The sequence below is a fragment of the Orcinus orca genome, chromosome 3 (genome assembly GCF_937001465.1).
Source record: "Orcinus orca chromosome 3, mOrcOrc1.1, whole genome shotgun sequence".
NCBI lineage: Eukaryota > Metazoa > Chordata > Mammalia > Artiodactyla > Delphinidae > Orcinus > Orcinus orca.
Window position 1 is genome coordinate 164863011 of NC_064561.1, and position 21465 is coordinate 164884475.

A 21465-nucleotide genomic window follows, 5' to 3' on the forward strand; every position below is an offset into this window, starting at 1 on the left:
TGTGAGTGTTTATCAATTGTTCATTTGTTTTTGGAACTGTTTTATATTTCCAAGAAAATTGAGAAGATACAAAGACTTCCGAGATACCTACTGCCCCCACACATGTGTATCCCCACTCATTATCAACATCCATAACCAGAATGGTACATTTTTTACTAAGGATGAACCTACTCTAAACTATCACTCAAAGTCCTTAGAGTTCACAGTTGGTGTTGTACATCTTATGGATCTGAACGAATGTCTAGGGACAAATGTCTGAGTTTTTTGAGGATCCTACTGATACATCCTCTTGCTCAGAGATTCTTTCCTCAGCCATACCCAGTCTACCAGTAAGCCCATCAAAGGTATTCTTCATTTACAGTATTTTTCATCTCTCACATTTCATTTTAGTTGTTCCTGAGGATTTCCATCTCTCTGCTTACATAGCCCATCTGTTCTTACATGCTGTCTACTTTCTTCTTTAGAGCCCTCAACATATTAATCAAAGTTGCTTTCAATTCCTGGTTTGATAATCCCAACACTCCTGTTATGTCTCATTCTGATGCTTGCTCTATCTCTTCAGTTTATGCTTTTTGCCTTTTGGCATGCCTTGTAATTTTTCTCTTGATAGCAGGATGTGATGTACTGGGAAATGGAGCTGCTGTAAATAATCCTTAATAATGTGATAGTAGGGATGGGGGAGGGGAAGCATTCTATAGCCTATGATGAGTTCTCAGTCTTTCAGTGAGCCTATTCCTCTGGACTGAAGTCACAAATGTTTCTCAAGATTTTCTCACTTCTTAGAAGGGACTGGATGGTTACTGTGGGCTGGATTGGATTTTCTCTTCCCCCAGGTAAATTAGGCTCTGATAATACTCCAGCAGGTTAGGCTCTGGTTAAGTAGTTTCCCCTGAGGGCAGGCCTTGTTAAGTACAGAGTGAAACCACAAGGGGATTTTTCTCAGATATTTACTGTGGGGACTTTGTCGAGCTCCTGGAGGTAAATCTCACAATGTCAAGGACCTTCCCCCTGGAGTTTTTAATTCTCAGAGTTGTGCACACTGAATGTCCAGAAATGTATCAATTACAGTTCAGTTTTATTAACTCCATTACTGGTTCTGGATGGTTTCTGCTCATGAGTCTCTGGTCTGGTAAGCTGTGCTTCCTTCTATTCACCTGTCTCTCCAATCTTGGGAGCAGTAGTTTGCCTTGAGTCCTCTCCTCTGTTACGAATCCAAGAAGAGCTGTTAATATTTTTTAGTCCATTCAGCTTTTTGTTGTTGTCAGGATGGAGTGTTAGCTTCCAAGCTCCTTACATGTGAACTGAAAATGTCATTCTTTTTTAACTGCTCAGTAGCATTCCATTGTATGGATATAGCATTATTTGTTTATCCATTCACCTGTGACATTGGCTTGTCTCCAGGCTTTCCCTATATCCATGCATTGCTATAAACATTCATATTTTAGATGAGTATACTTTCATTTCTCTTGCATAAATGTCTAGGAGTAGAAGCCTAAGTTACATTATAGATATATTTTTAATACTGAAAAAAATCTGCCTATCCTATTGCTGCTGTAACAACTTACCACAAACTGAGTGGCTTAAAACAATACAAATTTATCTATTACATTTCTAGAGGTCAAAAGTCTAACATCAAATTTTCCACTGAGCTGTGTTCCCTGTGGCGGCTCCAGGGGAACATCCATTGCTTAGTTTTTTCAGCTTCCAGGCTGCCTGCATTCCTTGGCTACTACCCTCTTCCTCAGGAAACTCTAACCACTTGTTTCTGTGAGCATCTCTTTTACTGACTCTGATCTCCTGCCTCCCTCTTATGAGGCCCCTTGTGATTACATTGGTTTTACTTAAATGATCCAGGGTAATCTCCTAAATCCCCAAGTTAGTCACATCTGCAAAGTCCCTTTTACCATGTAAGGTAGCATATTCACAAGTGTCAGGATTCAGGATATAAGCATCTTTGAGGAGCCATTATTCAACTTACTACACTGTCTTCAAAGAGTTTATATCATTTGACAGTCCCATCAACAGTGTAAAAGATCAACGTCCAAGCTCATCAAGTTGTATACATTAAATATGTACAGCTCTGTGTATTTCAATCATACCTCAATAAAGTGGTTGAAAACAAAAATAAAATAAAGTGATAGCATGAAAAAATGAAAATACTCAGGATATATTTGACAAAAGGTGAACAAGGCTTATATACGGAAATCTACAAAACATGACTGAGGAGAACTCAATAATGGAGAGACATACAGTGTTCATAGGTCAGGAGAGTCAATGTTGCTATGATGTCCATTTTCCCCAAATTTATCTAAAGATTCAATGCAATCCCCATCAAAATCCCCACAGACTTTTATATATAAGTTGCAAAGTAACTATAAAATTTAAATGGAAAATGCAAAAAGTTCTGAAATAACCAAAAAAATTTTTAAAAGAAGACCAAATTTGGGGGACTAACATTATCTGATTTCCAGACTTATAAATTATAGGAATCAAGACAGTGTGCTATTGGTGTAAAGATGAACAAATAGACGAATGTAATAGACTAGTGAGTCCAAAAATATATAGACACACCTATATAGACAACTGATTTTTTACAAAGGTGTAAAGGCAATTCAGTGGAGAAAGGATGAGTTTTCAACAAATGGTGCTAGAGCAATTGAATATTCATAAGTAAAACATAGAACTTCAATTCATATCTTGCACCATATACAAATCTTGATTCAAATTGGACCATAGACCTACATTGTAAGAACCAAAACTATAAAACTTCTAAAAGAAAACATAGAGGAAACGTTTTTGTCCTTGAGTTAGGCAGAGATTTTTAGACACGAGACAAAAAGCCCAATCTATTAAAGAAATAAATTCAAAAATCTAATTAATCAAGATTAAATTTCTTATTTTAATTTAATCTTGTCATTGTTTGAAATGGTTTTATCAAATAATATTTATGTAAAATATATTTTAAACATTTTAATTATCTTAAATCAGTATTAAAATGCATTTAACAATAGACTTCATAAAATTCATTATGAAATAATAGAAACTAAAACAATAATGAAGAAAAATGATTCTATATTTTCGTGATGCTCCAATTATTTACTAACAACTTTTACAGATGCAATCTCCACCTACTCCTTCCTAAAAATATTGGTACTTAAGCTTCTAAAGTTGTAAGGTAAGGTAAGGTTGTAATTGTATTGAAAATGATCACCAATATAGCAAACAATTGCTTGCAAATATTTCTAAATTGAAAAAAGAATTGAAATGAGAATGTTGCTTCGATAAGTTTTAAAGCTTTTAGCAGAAACCCTCAATTATGCAAACTCTCTTTTAACTTTTAGGAACAGTATATTTTTCTGGAGAATACTGTCTAGCATGTCCTGATACATTTTAAAAGTCAGATATCATTTTAGTAAATGTTCCTATTACTTAGAATCCAATCAATTTGAGTTTCTGTAAAGTCAGTGCCTTGTGATGTAAAACCATTTTATGTATCAGATAATTTCTATACTCCAAGTACAGCATTTTACATGACAGATTTTAATACAGGTTACATCTGTCACATTGAATGCTTCATGTGCTGTGGAGAGCTCCACTGTCATTTAGTACACTCTGGGGAAATACTGCTTCGCCATTAATCTTATTTCTAAAGCATGTTTGTATTAACCTTAAAATCGTCCTAATAATAAAACAAACACACAAAAAAGTAAACAGATTGCTTAGAAATCTTTGTAAATGAAAGCATAAATATAAATGCTCGAGTACTTAGAATACATTGTCATATTTGAGAAATGAAACTCAATCCTTTTGGTCCTCCAACCACTTTTTTATAGTATTTTATCATATCCTGAAATAAAATTCATAGCTAACAGAAAACAAAACAAAAAAAATACAGAGAAATTTTTAAAATAAAAATATTCTAACAGTAATATAAATAAATAATAAAATGAAAGTAATTATGATTTAAAAATACTATTTTCATGCATAAATGTTTGAGTTTAACTACATAGAGGAGGTAATGATACTCAGATGTTTGAATCAATTTACAATTCATTCATTCAAACTGTTTAATGAGCATCTACTATGTGCAAGGTTCTGTTATAGACATGTGAAAACAGTAGCAAAAAAAAGAGCAAACTTCCCTTCTTTCATGGGATGATGGTAGGGAGACAGAATATATGCACAATAAATAAATAAAACACATGGAGTGTATTGGGATGTGCAAATTACGGGAGGTTTCAAGAAAGAACCGAAGGAAGCAGGGGATCTACCTACGTGGATAACTACATGGAAAAGCCTTCCATGTGGAGGGAAGAAGTAAAGAGGTCCTGGTTGAAGAGAGGAGCGTATGAAGTGTGTTGCAGGCTGAAACAAGAAGGACACTGGCTGGAAAGGAGTCAATTTTGAGGAGTGGCCTGGGGGATCGAAGTATAGCATGAAGTCAGAGAAGTGACCAGCTGTCATGAAATGGAATACAGAATTGTAGGTATTTGTGAGATGCTAGGTTTAATCAAAGTGAGGTAAGAAGCCATCAGAGTAATCCCATTTTAGTGGGATTATCTCGGATACATTGTTGAGAAGAAATAATTGCAGGTGGAGAGCAGTGAGGAGCCTGGGGCATCATGGAGTTCTAGGTCAGCATAGGGGCAGGGAGGTGGTCAGAAGTGGACACATTGTGCAAATGTATCAAAGGTATAGCTGACAACATGATTAAATTTTTCTATATAATAGTGTAAATTATGTCATATGTTGATTTACTGTAGTAGAGATTTTTTTTTTCTACTCTATGAAGCTCTAGGTGTTCCACAGACCGACCTAAGAGGGGAGAGAGGAGAGGTCTTCAGCTGAAGACACTAAGTTTTTTTGGTTTTGTTTTTGGCTTTACTTTTACCTTTGAGCTGGATTAAATTTGAAGAAACTGTGCTGCTGTTTAAAAATCATTTAAATATCATTACACGGCATGACAGATGCATAGTTCCTGTAGTTTATTAAAATCACTATTTTATTTTCAAAATTTTAATTATGTTAAGTTACTCTGGAAATGTTGACGTGCAAAATTAACTACATATCCACTCTATATAGGGGTTATAATTCCTGAAAACTGGTAAAGTGCCAAAAGAAAAAAAGAAATAATAGCTAAATATGTCCTTTCTTTAGAATTTGTTTGAAAGAAATTATTTACAATTATCTTTTCTTAAATTGTAGACATGTTACTAGGTAAATAATGTTTCCAAACTAATAATTATTTTATGTAAAAGAGGGGAAGCAAATATTTTGGTTACTATTATTAATTAATATTTGTTATGTTAAATTTAAAGCGACAGGTAACATTCATAATGTTGTCAACTGACTTTTTTTTATTTGTTTATTTGTTTGAAGCTTTTGGAAACATGTTCAAAACATTGATGAAATGCTGGAAACGAGTTGAAACACAGTAAAATTCAACCCAATAATATAGGACTGCTTTTTCTTCATCCACGTTGGGAATTGTCAAGAAGTGAACTATGACAATATATCAATTTTTGCTACTGTTTCTACTCTGGGTATGCCTGCCACATTTCTGTTCTCCAGAGATAATGTTCAGAAGGACTTCTATGCCCCAGAAAAGAATTTTAGGTGCACGCATACCTAGAAGTGATGGCAAAATTCTGCACCGTCAGAAGCGTGGTTGGATGTGGAATCAATTTTTCTTACTGGAGGAATATACAGGATCTGATTATCAATACGTAGGCAAGGTAAGTCTGCGTTGAAATGGCAAATATTTACATTCCAGTTTTTCATATGTCTTGTAAAGAAAATTTGAAGGTTATCAAGATTGCCATTCTTACAAATTTGATTCTCTAAATATCCCTAAAGCAGTTTTTGTTTATGGAATACAAATTAGAATTTGAAAAACTATGTAATGAATATAGCATTATAAGTGTATGAATTCATTTACTAGAATTAATTCTGCCTACTACCTCATGTATTAAAGAGGTACTAAAAATTGCAATTTCAGAATTTGTAGTTAGAAATCAACGATCAAGAGAAAACTATCTGGCAATCTAGTATTTAAAATAACAATGCATGTATATAATACATATATATATATACCTATATATATTTCACATTGCCGTTGAATTCAGTGAGGAAGAAAAGATATATTTAAAAGTTGTTTAATATTCTACAGAATGAGAAAACAAATGTCATTAAAATATGACCTAAGGTCAAAATAATGCTTACTTATAAGAAAACTTATTCCAGATATGAGCGTTACTTATTTTTCTAAAGTCCTACCATGGATACATTTAAATAAGGGAAGAATAAATGGGAAGACAAGCAGGAAAAAGTAGTTTACTTGTCGGGATATGATGACATGAGGAGATTTCATGCTATTCAGTTATAAAAGATAGTGAGGAAAATGAGCTTTGGTTAGGACTGGAAGGACAAATACGACATAAAAGTTACAATGGATGCTTTTATACACTAGATTGTATTAATTTCCAGTTTTCTTTCTTGGCACTATCTGAATCTAGTCGAAATTAGGTAATATCTTAAAGAAAAAAATCATTTTAATAGTGTTATTTTTATGGACAGTTTATGAAACTATATCAAAGAAAAAAAGTTAAACACACAAAAGGAAAACAGATATAATCACATGTTCATATATCACATGTCAACAGTACAAAATTATGATAGATCCATGATTGTGTTGGCAACTTTTGCATCAGCCTCAACTTTAATAGCTTCTTTCACATAATTAAAACTGGGCTTTTAAAGTTTTTGTCTTCTAAGAAGAACTATTTTTGAGAAAATACATGTTCATTGATTTTTAAAATACTTTGATAGGTTTTTTCATGTTCCAGTTATTTCAGTTTTTTTAAAAAATGTCTGGCAGTATGAGAAAGATAGTATTAAAGGTTAAATGTCATATTGACTGTAAGGTGAAGAAAAAAGCCAGCAACCTAAGCAATTTTACCAGAAAGCATGCAGTAGTGGACTTATCACAGGGTCATCTGATAGAATTCCTGAGCTCAGAGGGTTAAGGTAAATTTTATGGTTGCTGCAATAGGCAACTTTCAGTTTATGAAATCAACCACATGAAAATATAATAACTGAAATCTGAGCCATAGAAACTATAAATAGTTTTATTTGGCTCTTCCTGGACATAGCAGTTATTTGTTTATTTGCATAGATTTTCCTTCACCTAGTCCTTAATGCGGATTTAATAAATGTTGGTAAATTGAATTATCATTGCATTATATACTCTGTTGTGATAATCAAGGTACTTCTATGTACTTTCATTTGTTCTTTCCCCAAAGAATATCAATAACTTGAAATCAAGAACTTTACTTCGTATCTTTCTTTGTTTCTAGCTCTTAGAGTAGATTTTAATATTTAGTTGGTTGAATTAACCTGAGTTGTATTGACTGAATTCCCAGAGTCATCTGGTACCACTTAGCTCTTTGGTAGGGAAAACTAACGTAGAGTTTAAATTACTGTGGGCTATTAAAGCTGGTAAATACTTAAGATACATGCATCTTGATATGCAACTCAAATTTTATTCTTCCTTACTCTGCTCTATAAAAGCAAGCCAGAAAACTCTTTAATGAGGAGAGGCATAAGGAATTTATGGAATGTGTTCACCAGTTTCTTCTATAAGTATGTCCTGAACTACCAGATCAACAGACATATATTAGATGCTGTAGCTCTGAGTTTACTTCTAATACCCAAAGCATCTGTTTTTTTGCTTGTATTTCAAGTCAATTTTGTATTTCTATCATTTATTCATGTCATGACCTGTGAAATAGTTATTTTTAAATTTCCCTTGTCTGTAGTACATATGTGTGTTACTTTTTATTAAGTATTTATATTGTATTAATTACTTATACAATTAAAGATCTTATATTAGGGCTTCCCTGGTGGCACAGTGGTTGAGAGTCCGCCTGCCGATGCAGGGGACATGGGTTCGTGCCCCGGTCTGGGAGGATACCACATGCCCCGGAGCGGCTGGGCCCGTGAGCCATGGCCGCTGAGCCTGCGCGTCCAGAGCCTGCGCTCCGCAACGGGAGAGGCCGCGGTGGTGAGAGGCCCGCGTACCGCAAAAACAAACAAACAAACAAACAAAAACAATTAAAAAGATCTTATATTAGAAGTAAACATATAGATTTTTTTAAACATATAGATTTGTATATGCGAAAAGGCAATTATGAGATATAGAATATTTTTATAAACATGCATTTTAACGAATATAATTGTGGGCTAAGATATATTTTCTTCATGAAACATAAAAAATTTTAAATTCCCTGGATATTCTTTCCAACATTACTTATAATAAATTTATTACATATTCATCCTTTCAGAAATTCTACTTTCAGTTTTTACTTCATTTAAAGTAGGCATGTGATATTGATGCTGAGAGATTCAATGTCTCTAGGTTAGTTCACAGGGAGGAATAATACATGTCCCAATTACTAGACTTATGGGAAGACACTGATAAACTCTCCATTGTTGTGGAAAACATGGTGGGAGCTCAGAGTAGGAACAATGGAGAGAATTACACTGGTTGAGTGGGGACAAGACTGAAAAGCACATGCATGAAGAGGGGGAAAATTTTTTAAATACCAAACAATTAGCCAATAAATCCTACAAAGAATGGATGGCATATAATTTCTTAGATTAAAAACCCAATACTGCTTGAGGGGTTGAAACAAAGGGAAAATCCCGTTACTTCTCATTGGATTAAAGTGGAGGAAAGCTTAGGAAAAGCATATAACTGCCAATCAGAATACCTATATGTAAACTTCCTTCTGCCACTGTTTTTGCTTTCAGTAGTGAAATCAATTAACTTCTCTTGGCCTTCATTTACTCATCTATAGTATGATCATGTCAGTCATTTTATATATATATATTTAATGTACTTATATATATAATTTTTGTATGATTACATTTTAAATGTGAAGTGTTTTAGCATTTAAAAACCCATTTATATATAAAAATAAAGAACAAGAAGAAGTAAAGAGAGACAGAAAGAGAAAAAGAAAAAGAAAGCTAGTGGCTGAATTGTCACTGGCATGGCTATTATAAAGAAACTAGCTAACCAGCAGTGAACTCAAAGCATTTCTTTGTTCATCTCTCAATGAGCAAAAAAATATTTTCCTCTAAATCGTTCAATCAAATGTATTCTAAACCGAAATATATTTGGTGTAAGTTCTTTTTTTTCTTTTCAGTGAGATAATCAGAATATTGACCTTTAAGAAATTTCCTATATAGGACAATACGTGCTAACCTTTTTTACCTTCCAAAGCAAGAGGTTTAAAACTTAAACTTCAAGTATCTACTTTTGCCCTATGTTGCTTTTATATCTCAACCTTCTATAAACATCTTTAAATTTACCAGTTTAAGATTTGAGAAACATTGTGATTATAAGCTATTTTTATTAATGTCCTAATGTAGCTTCTTATCACAGGTTCCCATTGCCTGATTCAGTTGCCTAGATAATTTCAAAATTTTAGGCTTCCAAATATTCAAATAAATAATGACAATAAACTAGATATTCTTGAATTTACTTTTAGCCGTTAACAAACATACAGTTCTAAGTGAATTACTAATTTTATTTACTGTACAAACTTTGCACTTTAATAATTATTCTCAAGTGGAGAAAAACATGTTAAAAATAGATTTTTAATCAAAACCAGAGATTAAGAAAAAACACCAAAAAATTAATAATGTAATTGAACAATGATAAACCTGATTCTGAGCCAGCATAGTAACATAATTCACTCCAGGAAGTAAAAACATAATATTAATTTTAGTAAATAATCAAGGCAACTGTCTATATCTTCTTGGGATAATGAAAACATGTACCAAATGGAGACATGAAAGAGATTCTTGGGGCCTCCAGGCCATTCAGACCTTATAGTACCTCACTGATATCATCCTTCTCTAAATGCAGAATACATTTGACACATAGATTCTTTTTTTTTTTTCCCAATGATAGGTTCTTTTTTTAAAAATTGAAGTATAGTTGATGTATAATGTTGTGTTAGTTTCAGGTGTACAGCAAAGTGATTCAGTTATACATATATATAATACATATATATATTCTTTTTCAGATTCTTTTCCCTTATAGGTTATTACAAAATATTGAGTATAATTCCCTGTGCTATACAGTAGGTCCTTGTTGGTTATCTATTTTATATATAGTAGTGTGTATATGTTAATTCCTAACTCCTAATTTATTCCTCCCCTCCTCTTTTCCCCTTTGGTAACCATAAGTTTTTTTCAATGTCTGTGAGTCTATTTCTGTTTTGTACATAAGTTAATTTGTATCATGTTTTAGATTCCAGGTATAATCGATATCATATGATATTGTTGTCTGTAAGTCTTTTTGGGTTCTCAGTTGTTTAGCATTCTTGAAAAACAGAAACCACGTTTAATTATTTCTTAATTTCATATCCCTTTTCCTGAAGAGTTAATGGCTTCAAAGAGCTAGAGCAATAATGGTGCTCTCTATTTTAGCAGATTAAGAATACTATAGGTATTTATAGTTCTTCTGTCCTTAGATGATTACTTAAGCTCACCTCTACCAAGGGATACACGGTTCCCCATAGTCTACCATGGCTTTGTCCTCCCATAGTTTATAACCCAATATGAACCTTCATCCCCCTTCCTGAGTAGACAATAGAAACATCCCCCTTCCTGAGTAGACAATAGAAACTTTCCTGAGTAGACAATAGAAACTTTCTACCAGATCAACAGACATATATTAGATGCTGTAGCTCTGAGTTTACTTCTAATACCCAAAGCATCTGTTTTTTTGCTTGTATTTCAAGTCAATTTTGTATTTCTATCATTTATTCATGTCAATATGAACCTTCATCCCCCTTCCTGAGTAGACAATAGAAACTTTCTCCCTGTCCCTAACAGGTTTTTCTCTTTGGAACCAACTGCTTTTATTTGAACAAGTATATTGCTGGTCACTTGACTTTTCAATATTTCAATTCACTATTAAATATTTCATTTTCTGACTCTAACCTGTTCCATGATTGAAAATGATAGAATGAGCCATATATTTTTCTGGTCTATCTCAACTCTATACCTTTAGTACTGTCTTATTTGCCCTCATGGCCCCTTAATGAGCATGATGAGTTCAAAATACCCTAAATTAATGATTCTAATTGGGGGTTATTTTGTCATCCATGGGAAATTCATTTATATATGGAGACATTATTTGTTTTCACAACTAGGTAGAGGGGGTTGCTACCGTCCTCAAGGTGGCAGGGACCAGGGATGCTGCTTAATATCCTACAATGTATAGGGCAGACCTCCAGTCCTAAATGTCAATAGTGCTGACACTGAGAAACCCTGTCCTCAACTTCCTTAGTTTGCCAGAGCCTTTTACATTTCCTCAACAGCTCAGTCTTTATTTTACTTCTTTCTGGGTTCTTGTTTCTGAATATGCTCTCAATTATCATCATGTTTCTTCCCTTCAGAGTTGCTGTAAGAATTTGCTTTCCCTAATTGGATTTCTCTCAAGACCTACTTTCCTATTCATATTCTGTCTAATCCTTAAAGCATATGTTTGGCTCCAATCTCTTGGACATTCTTCTCTGTAGACTTGTGAGCTGCACACACCCACTATGAATAAATGATTTATTCATTCTGTCAACAAATATCTAGAAGACCTGTTACTACTCAGGTACTACTCTGATATTAAGTACTGTGGTGAAAATATAATTTCTCTACTCACAAAATGTCTGCCTTTAAGAGAAGGAGAGAATAATAAGTAAGGATAACAGGAAGTTATGGGACTCTTTTTGTCTCAGACACAGCACAGATCCCAAAAGCCTCGAACAAAACAGTAAGTGCCAAATATTGCCATGTTTCATTTCTGCAGTACTTGTAAATAGGTGGAAATAAAATAGTTTGGGGATTCATATTACACGAATCTGTATGTTATTAAATGCTGAAACTGGAGAGTCAAGTTCTTATTTATTTATTTATTTATTTCTTCAGAAGAGTTTTTTAATGTGCAATGCTTTATAATGAAGTGATTCTTGGAAATTTCTAGAAGAGATATCTTCCAGAAACTGAAAAAACATTATTCATGAGAGAGTAACTTGACTTTAAACATTCACAAAGTCTGGCAATACCAACTGTATGCGTTTTGCCCTTAATAATATAGTTACAATCAAGTCAAACCTGGTTGCAACAGGGGAAGGAGTAGTTGGAACTAAGACAGAAAAAGCTGTCCTGATCTCCCCACTGCAGTTTTCCTACAGGGGAAGGAAATCTCAAGTGAACTCATGGAAGAACTTTATATTTTATTAGAGTTTAGAGAGCTGGGAACACTCTCTGGGACCTTTTAAAAACTGTAATGTTGTTGAGACTAAAAGTTTCCAGGTGACTTTTTTTTAATAAAAACATGATGAAGAGAATCTACATAAAACACACACACACACACACACACACACACACAAAAACAGGCCTGCTTTAGTGGTGAGATGGGAGTAGGAGAGGGCTTGGTATATAGTTATTTTCTATTTGAACCCTATTAATGACAACCATAAAAGGACTGAGCACAAAACAAATTAATACAGTGAGTGATTTTAGTTAGAAAATGTCCTAAAAGAAAATAAATCAGGATGATTTGATAGACATCAACAGAAAGTCCTTTAGATTAAATGATTAATAAAGACCTTCCTGATGAGGAGACATTTGGACTTTTGGAGTGAATATAGACATTATTTCCCTGATAGGTAAAGACCACAACAACAAAAAGATGATCCTGAATTAGAATTTATAAAGACTTTTTATAGTAATCCTCAAGCAAGAGGTAATTAAAGCAGTTTTACATAGAGGCATGTCCTGCATAACCCTGATAATGTTTTCCAGGGAGACCACCTCTTGGATTTTAACTCTCAGAATGCATACAATGTCTGTATCTCTCCATGTTTCAGCCAGAGGTTATATTGGAAAAATATGCTCACCTCCTCAAAGTTCACTATAACATTTTAGCAAAGCAGTATTCAGGAAGATCTTAAGTTGCATTCCAGATACACTTGATAGAACATCAGAACCACCCATAGATGTTTTGAAACTAACAGAGGCTGTAAAAGAGAACGTGCATCTAAGATTTTGTAAGCCCTTCAGGAAGCCTTGCTAATTCATGTTAACCTATAAGTGTTCAAGTAACACTGGTTTAAGCATTTTCTATACTAACATTATAGCGTGTTATTCATATATAGAGATTTTACTATGTTTTAGTTACTTTTTTAGGAAATTAGTTTTGAATTTGGGTTTAATGTGTAAGCATTCTATTTTTTCCAGTTTAAACTAATGAGAAATAGACTTCTTGTTAGCATTTTCAAGCAAAGTGTCAAATATTGAACTCTTTTTAAAAAGATAAATGGAATTAAGTATGGGATACTCATATATAAATAACTACAATCATTATTTTATTTAAAAGTTCTTACTGGTAGTAGTGATAACATATGTTTACTAAACTCTTCCATGAAGTTATTTACATAATGTGTTGTCACTGTATAACCTTCATGAAACAACAGTACACCCGCACCACCTAAACACATTTACCACACTCACTGCCCTTACTGTACTCTAGTGATTTGTGGGAAGTCCACCCATCCACTCTTTTTTCACTCTTGAATTAGTAACCCAGAGATGCTGTTTCCATCTTTTCTTTCCCATCATAGTCTTATTTTTATATATCCCTCTCTTGTACTCACCATTTTATAATCCCCTCCACACACAAGGCTTCTTCATCTCTTTTTCTTCCTTCTTCAGTTTGTCACACAGCATCTTTTAAAATCTACCTCTCTATGTTATGTCCCTTGAATTTAGTTTTATTGGATTATGTTTTAGATAAGAGATAATTATGAATTTATTTTCTAAAAAGTATTATTTCTGTGGTTTTAGGCCAATTAATTCACATAGAGTAGTAATAGTTGGAAGTAGATGAAAGGACTTTGATGATAATAATTGATAATAATAAAAAAAAACTCAAAGAATTTTTCTATGATGAATAAGCTTTTAAAAACTTTACCTATTATTTAAAAATATTAAAGTTCAAAAATACTAAATCTACAATTTAACCCATCATTTTTCAAATATAGAACTTTTAAGAAATACAGTCATCTCTGAATGAAGATTATGTGAAAATTGAGCCAAACTTTTAGGTAAAGCTCGAGAGAAATCTCTGTAGATGAAAAATGTATTGAAATGTCATAAAAATTTGCTCTGCAAAAAGTATCTTAATATAATTTATCAGTAACAGGTGAGTGTGTAATGGTCATGAAGCATGGGAAATTATCATTATGGTATTATGTATTTCTACCAAAGACCTCTTATTTTCTTTCTTGGAGACAATATACAATTATATATTCAATTAAATTTTGTCCCCTTTGTACTAAAGAATAATGTTCTTTTCAGTAAAGAAAATGAAAGTGGATGTATGTTATTATGTTTGCTCATCAATGTCTCATACTTAGAATATGTTCAAATATTCAAATTCTCAGTTGCTTCTTATGAAAGCATGAATAGAAAAGAAGGGAGCACTTCAATAAATTTTCTGAAGTGAATTATTAAATATTCACATAATGTAGTTAAATTTCTACTTTTGTTTTATCAAAGAATATTATTTAATCTTATTTTTTTATTATTATCATTATTGTTGTTGGTGGTATTATTATTGTGTTGCTAATTGGGTAACTGCATTCCATGGCTCCTGGTAATTGTAAATAAAAGTTAAAATAAAGAAAACATAAAAGTTGCCAGGAAAATGGGCTAAGTTTAGAGAAGGGAACAGTGATTTTGTTGGGATATAATATACAAACCTTTGGTTCTCTCCTTAGAACTCTAATCGACAAGACGAAAAGCACTTTATGCAAATTTCAGACTCTCTTTAGTAAAATTCTTTCACTAACCTCACTTTTAGAGCTATACTTTAAGCATTTATAGATTACATAAAACTATTAAATTTAGAATTTTAAATGAAGGTCTTAAATCTCAGCCCAGGATTAAAATTGTTTTACCAAGTAGGAAATTGAGCTGTAAGAATGTGTACTATTATAACCTTTTATCTAAAGGAACATTTCCTATTTTGGGTGATGTTTAGCTTAAATTCCATTAGTGAACTCCTCAGTTCAGTGTTGTGTCTTCCAAATACCCCCCAAAACTCCAAGACCACTGAATTTTTCAATTTTCCTTGATACCAATTCTGTCAGTATATACAAACCATCAAAAGCTTAGCACCGGACTTCCCTGGTGGCACAGTGGTTGAGAGTCCGCCTGCCGATGCAGGGGACATGGGTTCGTGCCCCGGTCCGGGAAGATCCCACATGCCGCGGAGCGGCTGGGCCCGTGAGCCATGGCCGCTGAGCCTGCGCGTCCGGAGCCTGTGCTCCGCAACGGGAGAGGCCACAACAGTGAGAAGCCCGCGTACCACACACACAAAAAAAAACAACAAAGAGACCCAAGCTTGATATTTTTAGAATTTTTTTTTCTCAAAACTGGTGATTTAATTTGTATTTTCCTAAATAACAATGAACTTTCATTACTGTGAACAAGTTTTTCAAGTGTTTTATCAACTGTTTCTTCAGGTCATCTGTTTTTTGCTTATTGATTGCTTCATTCCCAAATCCATAATAGGTGTGGAGCACCAATTATTTTTCAGGCACTCTCTAGGTGACCAGTCACACCTCTTAGTAAAAGACAAAACACCCTGTGTCACGAAGCTCACAGTTTTAGTGGGAAATGCAAAAACTTAAATATAAACATAATAAATATCTTACTCTTATGGTATCTTATGGTATGTTAGATGATGAAGGTTACTATCAGAAAAGAAGAGAGAAAGCAAGGTAAGGAATATTGAGGAATAGAGCAGAGCAGGTGGTGGTAGTCAGTACTTTCTTACTGAGAAGGTGATATTTAAGCAAAGGATTTGGAGGAAGTGAAAGGGATAACTAAGCAGCTGTTAGAGGAATATTTTTTGCATCAGGAAGAAATAGTTACTGCAAATGCTCTAAATCAGGAAATTCCTCATGAATATTCAAGAAAGGGCAGGGAGGTACATGTGCCTAGAGCAAAGGGGGCAAGGGGCAGGTGGTAGAAGGGAAGGGCAGAAAGATAACAGGATCCCCAGATCCTACAAAGTGTGGTAGACAAAATAATTGCCCCAAAGATATCCACATCCTAATTCTCAGAATTCATTATATGTTATTTTAAATAGCAAGAAGAGACTATTGCAGCTGTAATTAAATTGAGGATCTTGAGATGGGGGAGATTATACCCTGGATTTCCTATGCAATCCCCATTTGATCACACGGGTCCCTATAGGAGTGAGGCAAGAGGGTTAAAGTCAGAAAAAAAGAGATATCACAATACAACCAGAGGTTAGAGTAACAAGCTTTGAAGATGGAAGAAAGAAACAGGAACCAAGGAATGCAGACATCCTCTGGAAGCTGGAAACAGCAAAGAAACAGTCTCATCTGAAGCCTCCAGAAGTAGCAGAGCCCTGCCAACACCTTGTATTTAGACTTCTGACCTCCAGAACTACAAGAGAATAAACTTGTGGTGTTCTGTCACTAAGCTGGTCATAATTTTTACAGTAGCAATAGGAAACTAATACACAAGACATTGGATTTTGACTTTTACTCTAAGATGGAAGATATTGTAGACTTTTTAGCAGAAGACTGACGTTATATGAAATAAGTTTTAAAAATATCAGTCTGACTTCTGGCTTTAAAGTTGGTACAATAGAAATCTATGTAGTATTCATGCATGGATGTTAGGAAGCATTGTTACAGATGACTCAAAACATTTTGGTCTGAGCAACTGAAAAATTGATTGTTTTTATTTAGAGAGCATTAGGAGTAAGAGCTCGAGTTCGTCTTCAGATGTATTAAGATAAAGGGAGTTTTGAGATTGTATTGGGTTGGCCAAAAAGTTCGTTCAGGCTTTTCCATTAAGGTGTTACGGACACCCGAAGGAACTTTTTTGGCCAGCCCAAATACAAGTTCAGGAAAACTAATATGGGACCTCTTAGAGGCCATCAGCATATAGCTGGTATTTAAAGTCATGGGACTGTTAGATATTAAGAATGTGAATGTCGTGAGAAGTGGAAATAGGGCTGTATTTAGAAGCAAACTCACATTCAGACATGTGTGAAGTGGCAGATGATATGGGAAGAAAGAAGAAAAACCAACATATACAACTGAGAATGAATATTCCTTGAACTGCAAGGGAACCTAAGAGCTGGGGGTGTCTTAGAAGACAGGTGAAGAAAATGTTTGGAGAACAGAGTGTGTTAACTGAGTCAAAAGCTGCTAAGTCAAGGAGGTAGAGAGTTCTGATTTGACCACTGACTTTAGCTTCATGGAGATTCTAGGTGAATTTGGTGTTTATGGTTTCAGTGCTGTGGGCGCAGAATTGCGGTGTTTATGGTTTCAGTGCTGTGAAATTTGGTGTTTATGGTTTCAGTGCTGTGAAATTTGGTGTTTATGGTTTCAGTGCTGTGGGCCCAGAATTGTGGTGTTTGTGGTTTCAGTGCTGTGGGCCCAGAATTCTTATTGCAGTGCATTTCAGAGGGAATGGAGAGAGAGAAATTGGAGCAAGTACACACAGGCGGCATTAGAGTCTTGCTGCAAAGGAAGCAGATGTTTGTAGCACTCTCTGATGGGGGGAGTGTGAGTGGGATCAAGAAAAACAAACATTTTTTTTTTACTTGTCTTTCTACATTGATTAAAAACTCCAATAGAATATTGAATAGATGACATGAGAGGGATCTCTTTATTTTTTTCTTGGTTTTTTTAAATGATCGACATTTTATCATTAATTGTGAAGTTTCTTAAGTTTGTTTTTAAAGGTATTTTTATCAGACTAAGGGATTTCCTTTTAATCCTAGTGTTTTATGTTTTTTAATCATAAGTGAATATGAAATATTGTCAAATATATGTATGCGTATAATGAACTGTTTATTTTCCCTTCAATATGTTAATCCAAGCAATTACCTTAAATGATTTTTCCTATTTGAACTAAACTTGTAGATTTTGAAAGAGTTCACCTTGGTAATGATATAAAACTTTACATTATCGTATTCCACTTGCTGTTTCTTTGCTTACAATTTCTACTTTTATAAAATCATTCATTTTCATACAAGATATCACTCAGTAAAATTACTTTTTAAACTCTTTTAACTGTTTTATTGTATTTAGACATCAAAGTTATGATAGTCACATAAAATGAGATAGGAAATATTACCACTTTTTCTATTACTTTATATAATTTGTGTGTGTAATTGAATTAATGCTTTCACGAATGTTGTCTAGAATTCATTAAAAATACCTTCTGATACAATAGTTTTATTATAGGGAAACGTCGGCTATTGACTTATTTTCTTTAATGGTTATAGGGCTACTCAGGTTCTCTTTCCTTCTTGACTTAGTTTTTGTAAATTGTATTTTTGGCATCTGTTAAATATTTTTTGAAATAAGCTGGTGGGCTAAATTCAGAAGGCTTCTTAGCTCATGGTCTAAAGAGAATTTGAATATGTTTTTAAGACTGGATTTAAGAAAAAAAGGAAAAAGAGGAAGAATATGGTGCAGAGGCTGTTTGTGGCCCTCAATGTTAAAATATTTACTTTCTGCCCTTTACACACACAAGAAAAGTACGGTGAGCCTGTGTTGGTGGTTTCTTTAGGAGTAACAGTACAGAAAGTCCTCTTTTTGTGGGTTCATATGGGACCATAAAAATGTCTTTGCATGCTGAAACCGTGCCATATCATCTTAATAATCATTGGGGAAAATTAAAACTGTTCTGTTACCTTAGAATTTTTTTTTTGTCAAAGCTCCAAAACCCTTCTAATTCTTGCTATTAGTTTACAGGAAATAAAAAAGGTAAAACTAATATTATTGAGTGTGCTGTAATTTAAAAGATTAGAGATATTGATAATTAAATCATTTATTTTATAAAAATAGATTACAGTAGTTTGATTCACGCTTACATTCTTTTCATCATATACATGATTTTTTTAATGCCTTCGTCAAGTTCTCCTACTCCTTTATAAGTTTGTTGCTGTGAAATATCTTTTTAAGAGTTCCCTTAATCTATAACGTTACCTGGATGCTGGTTTGTAAAAGTATCACAGAATATTTTAGCGCTGTTTTCCTCCAACATGACTTATACTGTCATTGTCTTTTATGTTCCTTGTTTGTTCAGATTTGTTCACACATTTTACATTTTCTTCACTATTCCTTCTTACATATCAACTTTCAATTAGAGATCATTTGCCTTTGTTATGAAATAAGTATATTCATTAGTATATATGCTGGTGATGATATCTTCAGCTTTGTTTATCTGAGGATATTTTTGGCTTTGTGTTAACAAGTTAATTTTTGTGGGTATAGAATGTGAGAGTGACAGCCACGTCAAGGAACATTTTTCTGTCCCCTGGATTATGAATGGATTGTTGTTACTGAGAAATCAGCTGACAATCTGCTTCTCCTTTGAAGATATTTAGCTCCTTTTTGTCTGACTGCTTTCAAGTTTTATCTTGAATCTAGGGTTCTCTGGTTTACTTGCAGATTTTTAATCTGGCTCAAAATCTTGGCGAGGGCCAGCTTCTTACTGGCGAGGGCCAGTTATTTTTTCTTTACCTTTAATTACTTATGTATTTTCTTTCCTTTATTCCTCTAATTTTGCTTATGGCAAGGTAATTTTCTCTCCAGTTCCATAGCATGAGCAACTTGTTTTAACTGTTTAATGTTTGAATGTTGAGTCTACATCTTTGGCCTTGATATGTGTACCTCTTACCCAAGAAGTGCAACAAAGCTGAAAAGCAAGTTTTCTCCTATAAACATATTCTCATAGAAAACGCAGCTTTACGATCTGCTGTTCTACTTACTGACCTAGGTGTTTAATTCCTGTTACATTTTGTTCTGACATCTTGTCTTTATTACTTTAAAGGAGCTGTTGTTTATATTCTCCCCAGCATTTTCAATTGTTTTGAACGTAAGTTTTTCCAAATAACTTCTCTACCGTGTCTGAAAATGGAGTCTCTTCCTATGAGTTTTATTATGAGTTGCAAATATATTTTCCCTAGTATATGTTGTATTTTACAATTTGAGTATGTATCTGTAAACAGATTATTTGATTATTTGTATGAAGTTTATTTATTTCTTTTTGTCTTCTAAGTTGTTTCCCTCATTGTTCTGATCTCTTCTTGGAAACAACTCCTTTCATGCTCTTATTTTCTCTCTAAATCATTTTATTCCACAACCAAATAATTTAGTGTTTATTTCCTTCAAACAAAGATATTCTCCTATATAACCACAACACACCATCAAAATCAGGAAATTAACATTGATGAATTACAAACATCTACCTCAGACCCCATTCAAATTTTGCCACTTATCCCAATATCATCCTTTACAGAAAAGCAAGGCAGTTCACAATCATACATTGCATTTAGTTGTCATGCCTCTGGTTTCTTTCTGTCTTCTGATAAAGTTCTCAATATTTCTTTGATTTCATGATCCTGACACTTCTGAAGATTACAGGCCGCTTGTCTTCTGAAATGTTCCTCAATTTGTGTGTGTCTGATGATTCCTCATGATTAGATTTGGGTTATGAATCTTCAGCAGGAAATCACACAAGTGATGCTGTTCTTACTGCATCCTATCGGGGGTGGAAGACTTCAATTTGTGCCATTACTGGTAATCACTATGATTATTGGATTAAAATGGCATCTTCTGTAAAATTATTCTCGTAACTTTTTCTCTTTTTGTTTAAAATTGCTTTTTAAGACTTTGTTCAGAGCAGTTTTAAGTTAACAGAAAGATGGAGAGGAAGGTACAGATATTTTTCATATATCCCTTGCCTTTACACACGCATACTCTCCCCGTTATCAAGATCCCCCACCAGAGTGGTGCATTTGTTATAAGTGATGAACCTACAATGATACATCATAATCACTCAAAGTCCATAGTTTACTTTACAGTTCACTGTACATGTTGTGCATGCTATGTGTTTGGGCAAAGTATAATAACATGTATCATTATGATGGAATCATAGGGACTATTTCACTGACATAAACTTCTTCTGTACTCTACCTATTCGTCCCTCCCCATCCCCTAACCCTGACAGCCAATAATCTTTTACTGTTTCCATAGTTTTGTCTTTTCCAGAATGTCATATAGTTGGAATCACACAGTATGTAGCTTTTCAAGTTGGTTTACTTCATTTAGTAATATGCATTTAAGGTTATTCTGTGTGTTTTCATGGCTTCATAGCTCTTTTTTTTTTTTTAGTGCTGAATGATATTTCATTGTCTGGATGTACCACAGTTTTATCCATTCACCTACTGAAGGATATCTTGGTTGCTTCTGAGTTTTGACAATTATAGGAGAAAGCCTTTGTAAACATCCATGTCCAGGTATTTTGTAAACATGTTTTCAACTCATTTCATTA

The 21465-nt window shown here is 33.8% G+C and overlaps 1 protein-coding gene across 1 annotated transcript in view; it reads left to right on the top strand.

Annotated features, from left to right (window-relative positions):
• The window catches only part of LOC101286389 (cadherin-10), a 190136-nt gene that overhangs the window by 64213 nt on the left and 104458 nt on the right, over positions 1–21465 (top strand). The window contains exon 2 of the mRNA XM_004276371.3: positions 5380–5735. Within this exon, the coding sequence (XP_004276419.1) occupies positions 5505–5735 (231 nt within the window). The 5' untranslated portion in view covers positions 5380–5504. The remainder of the gene's footprint in view (positions 1–5379; positions 5736–21465) is intronic.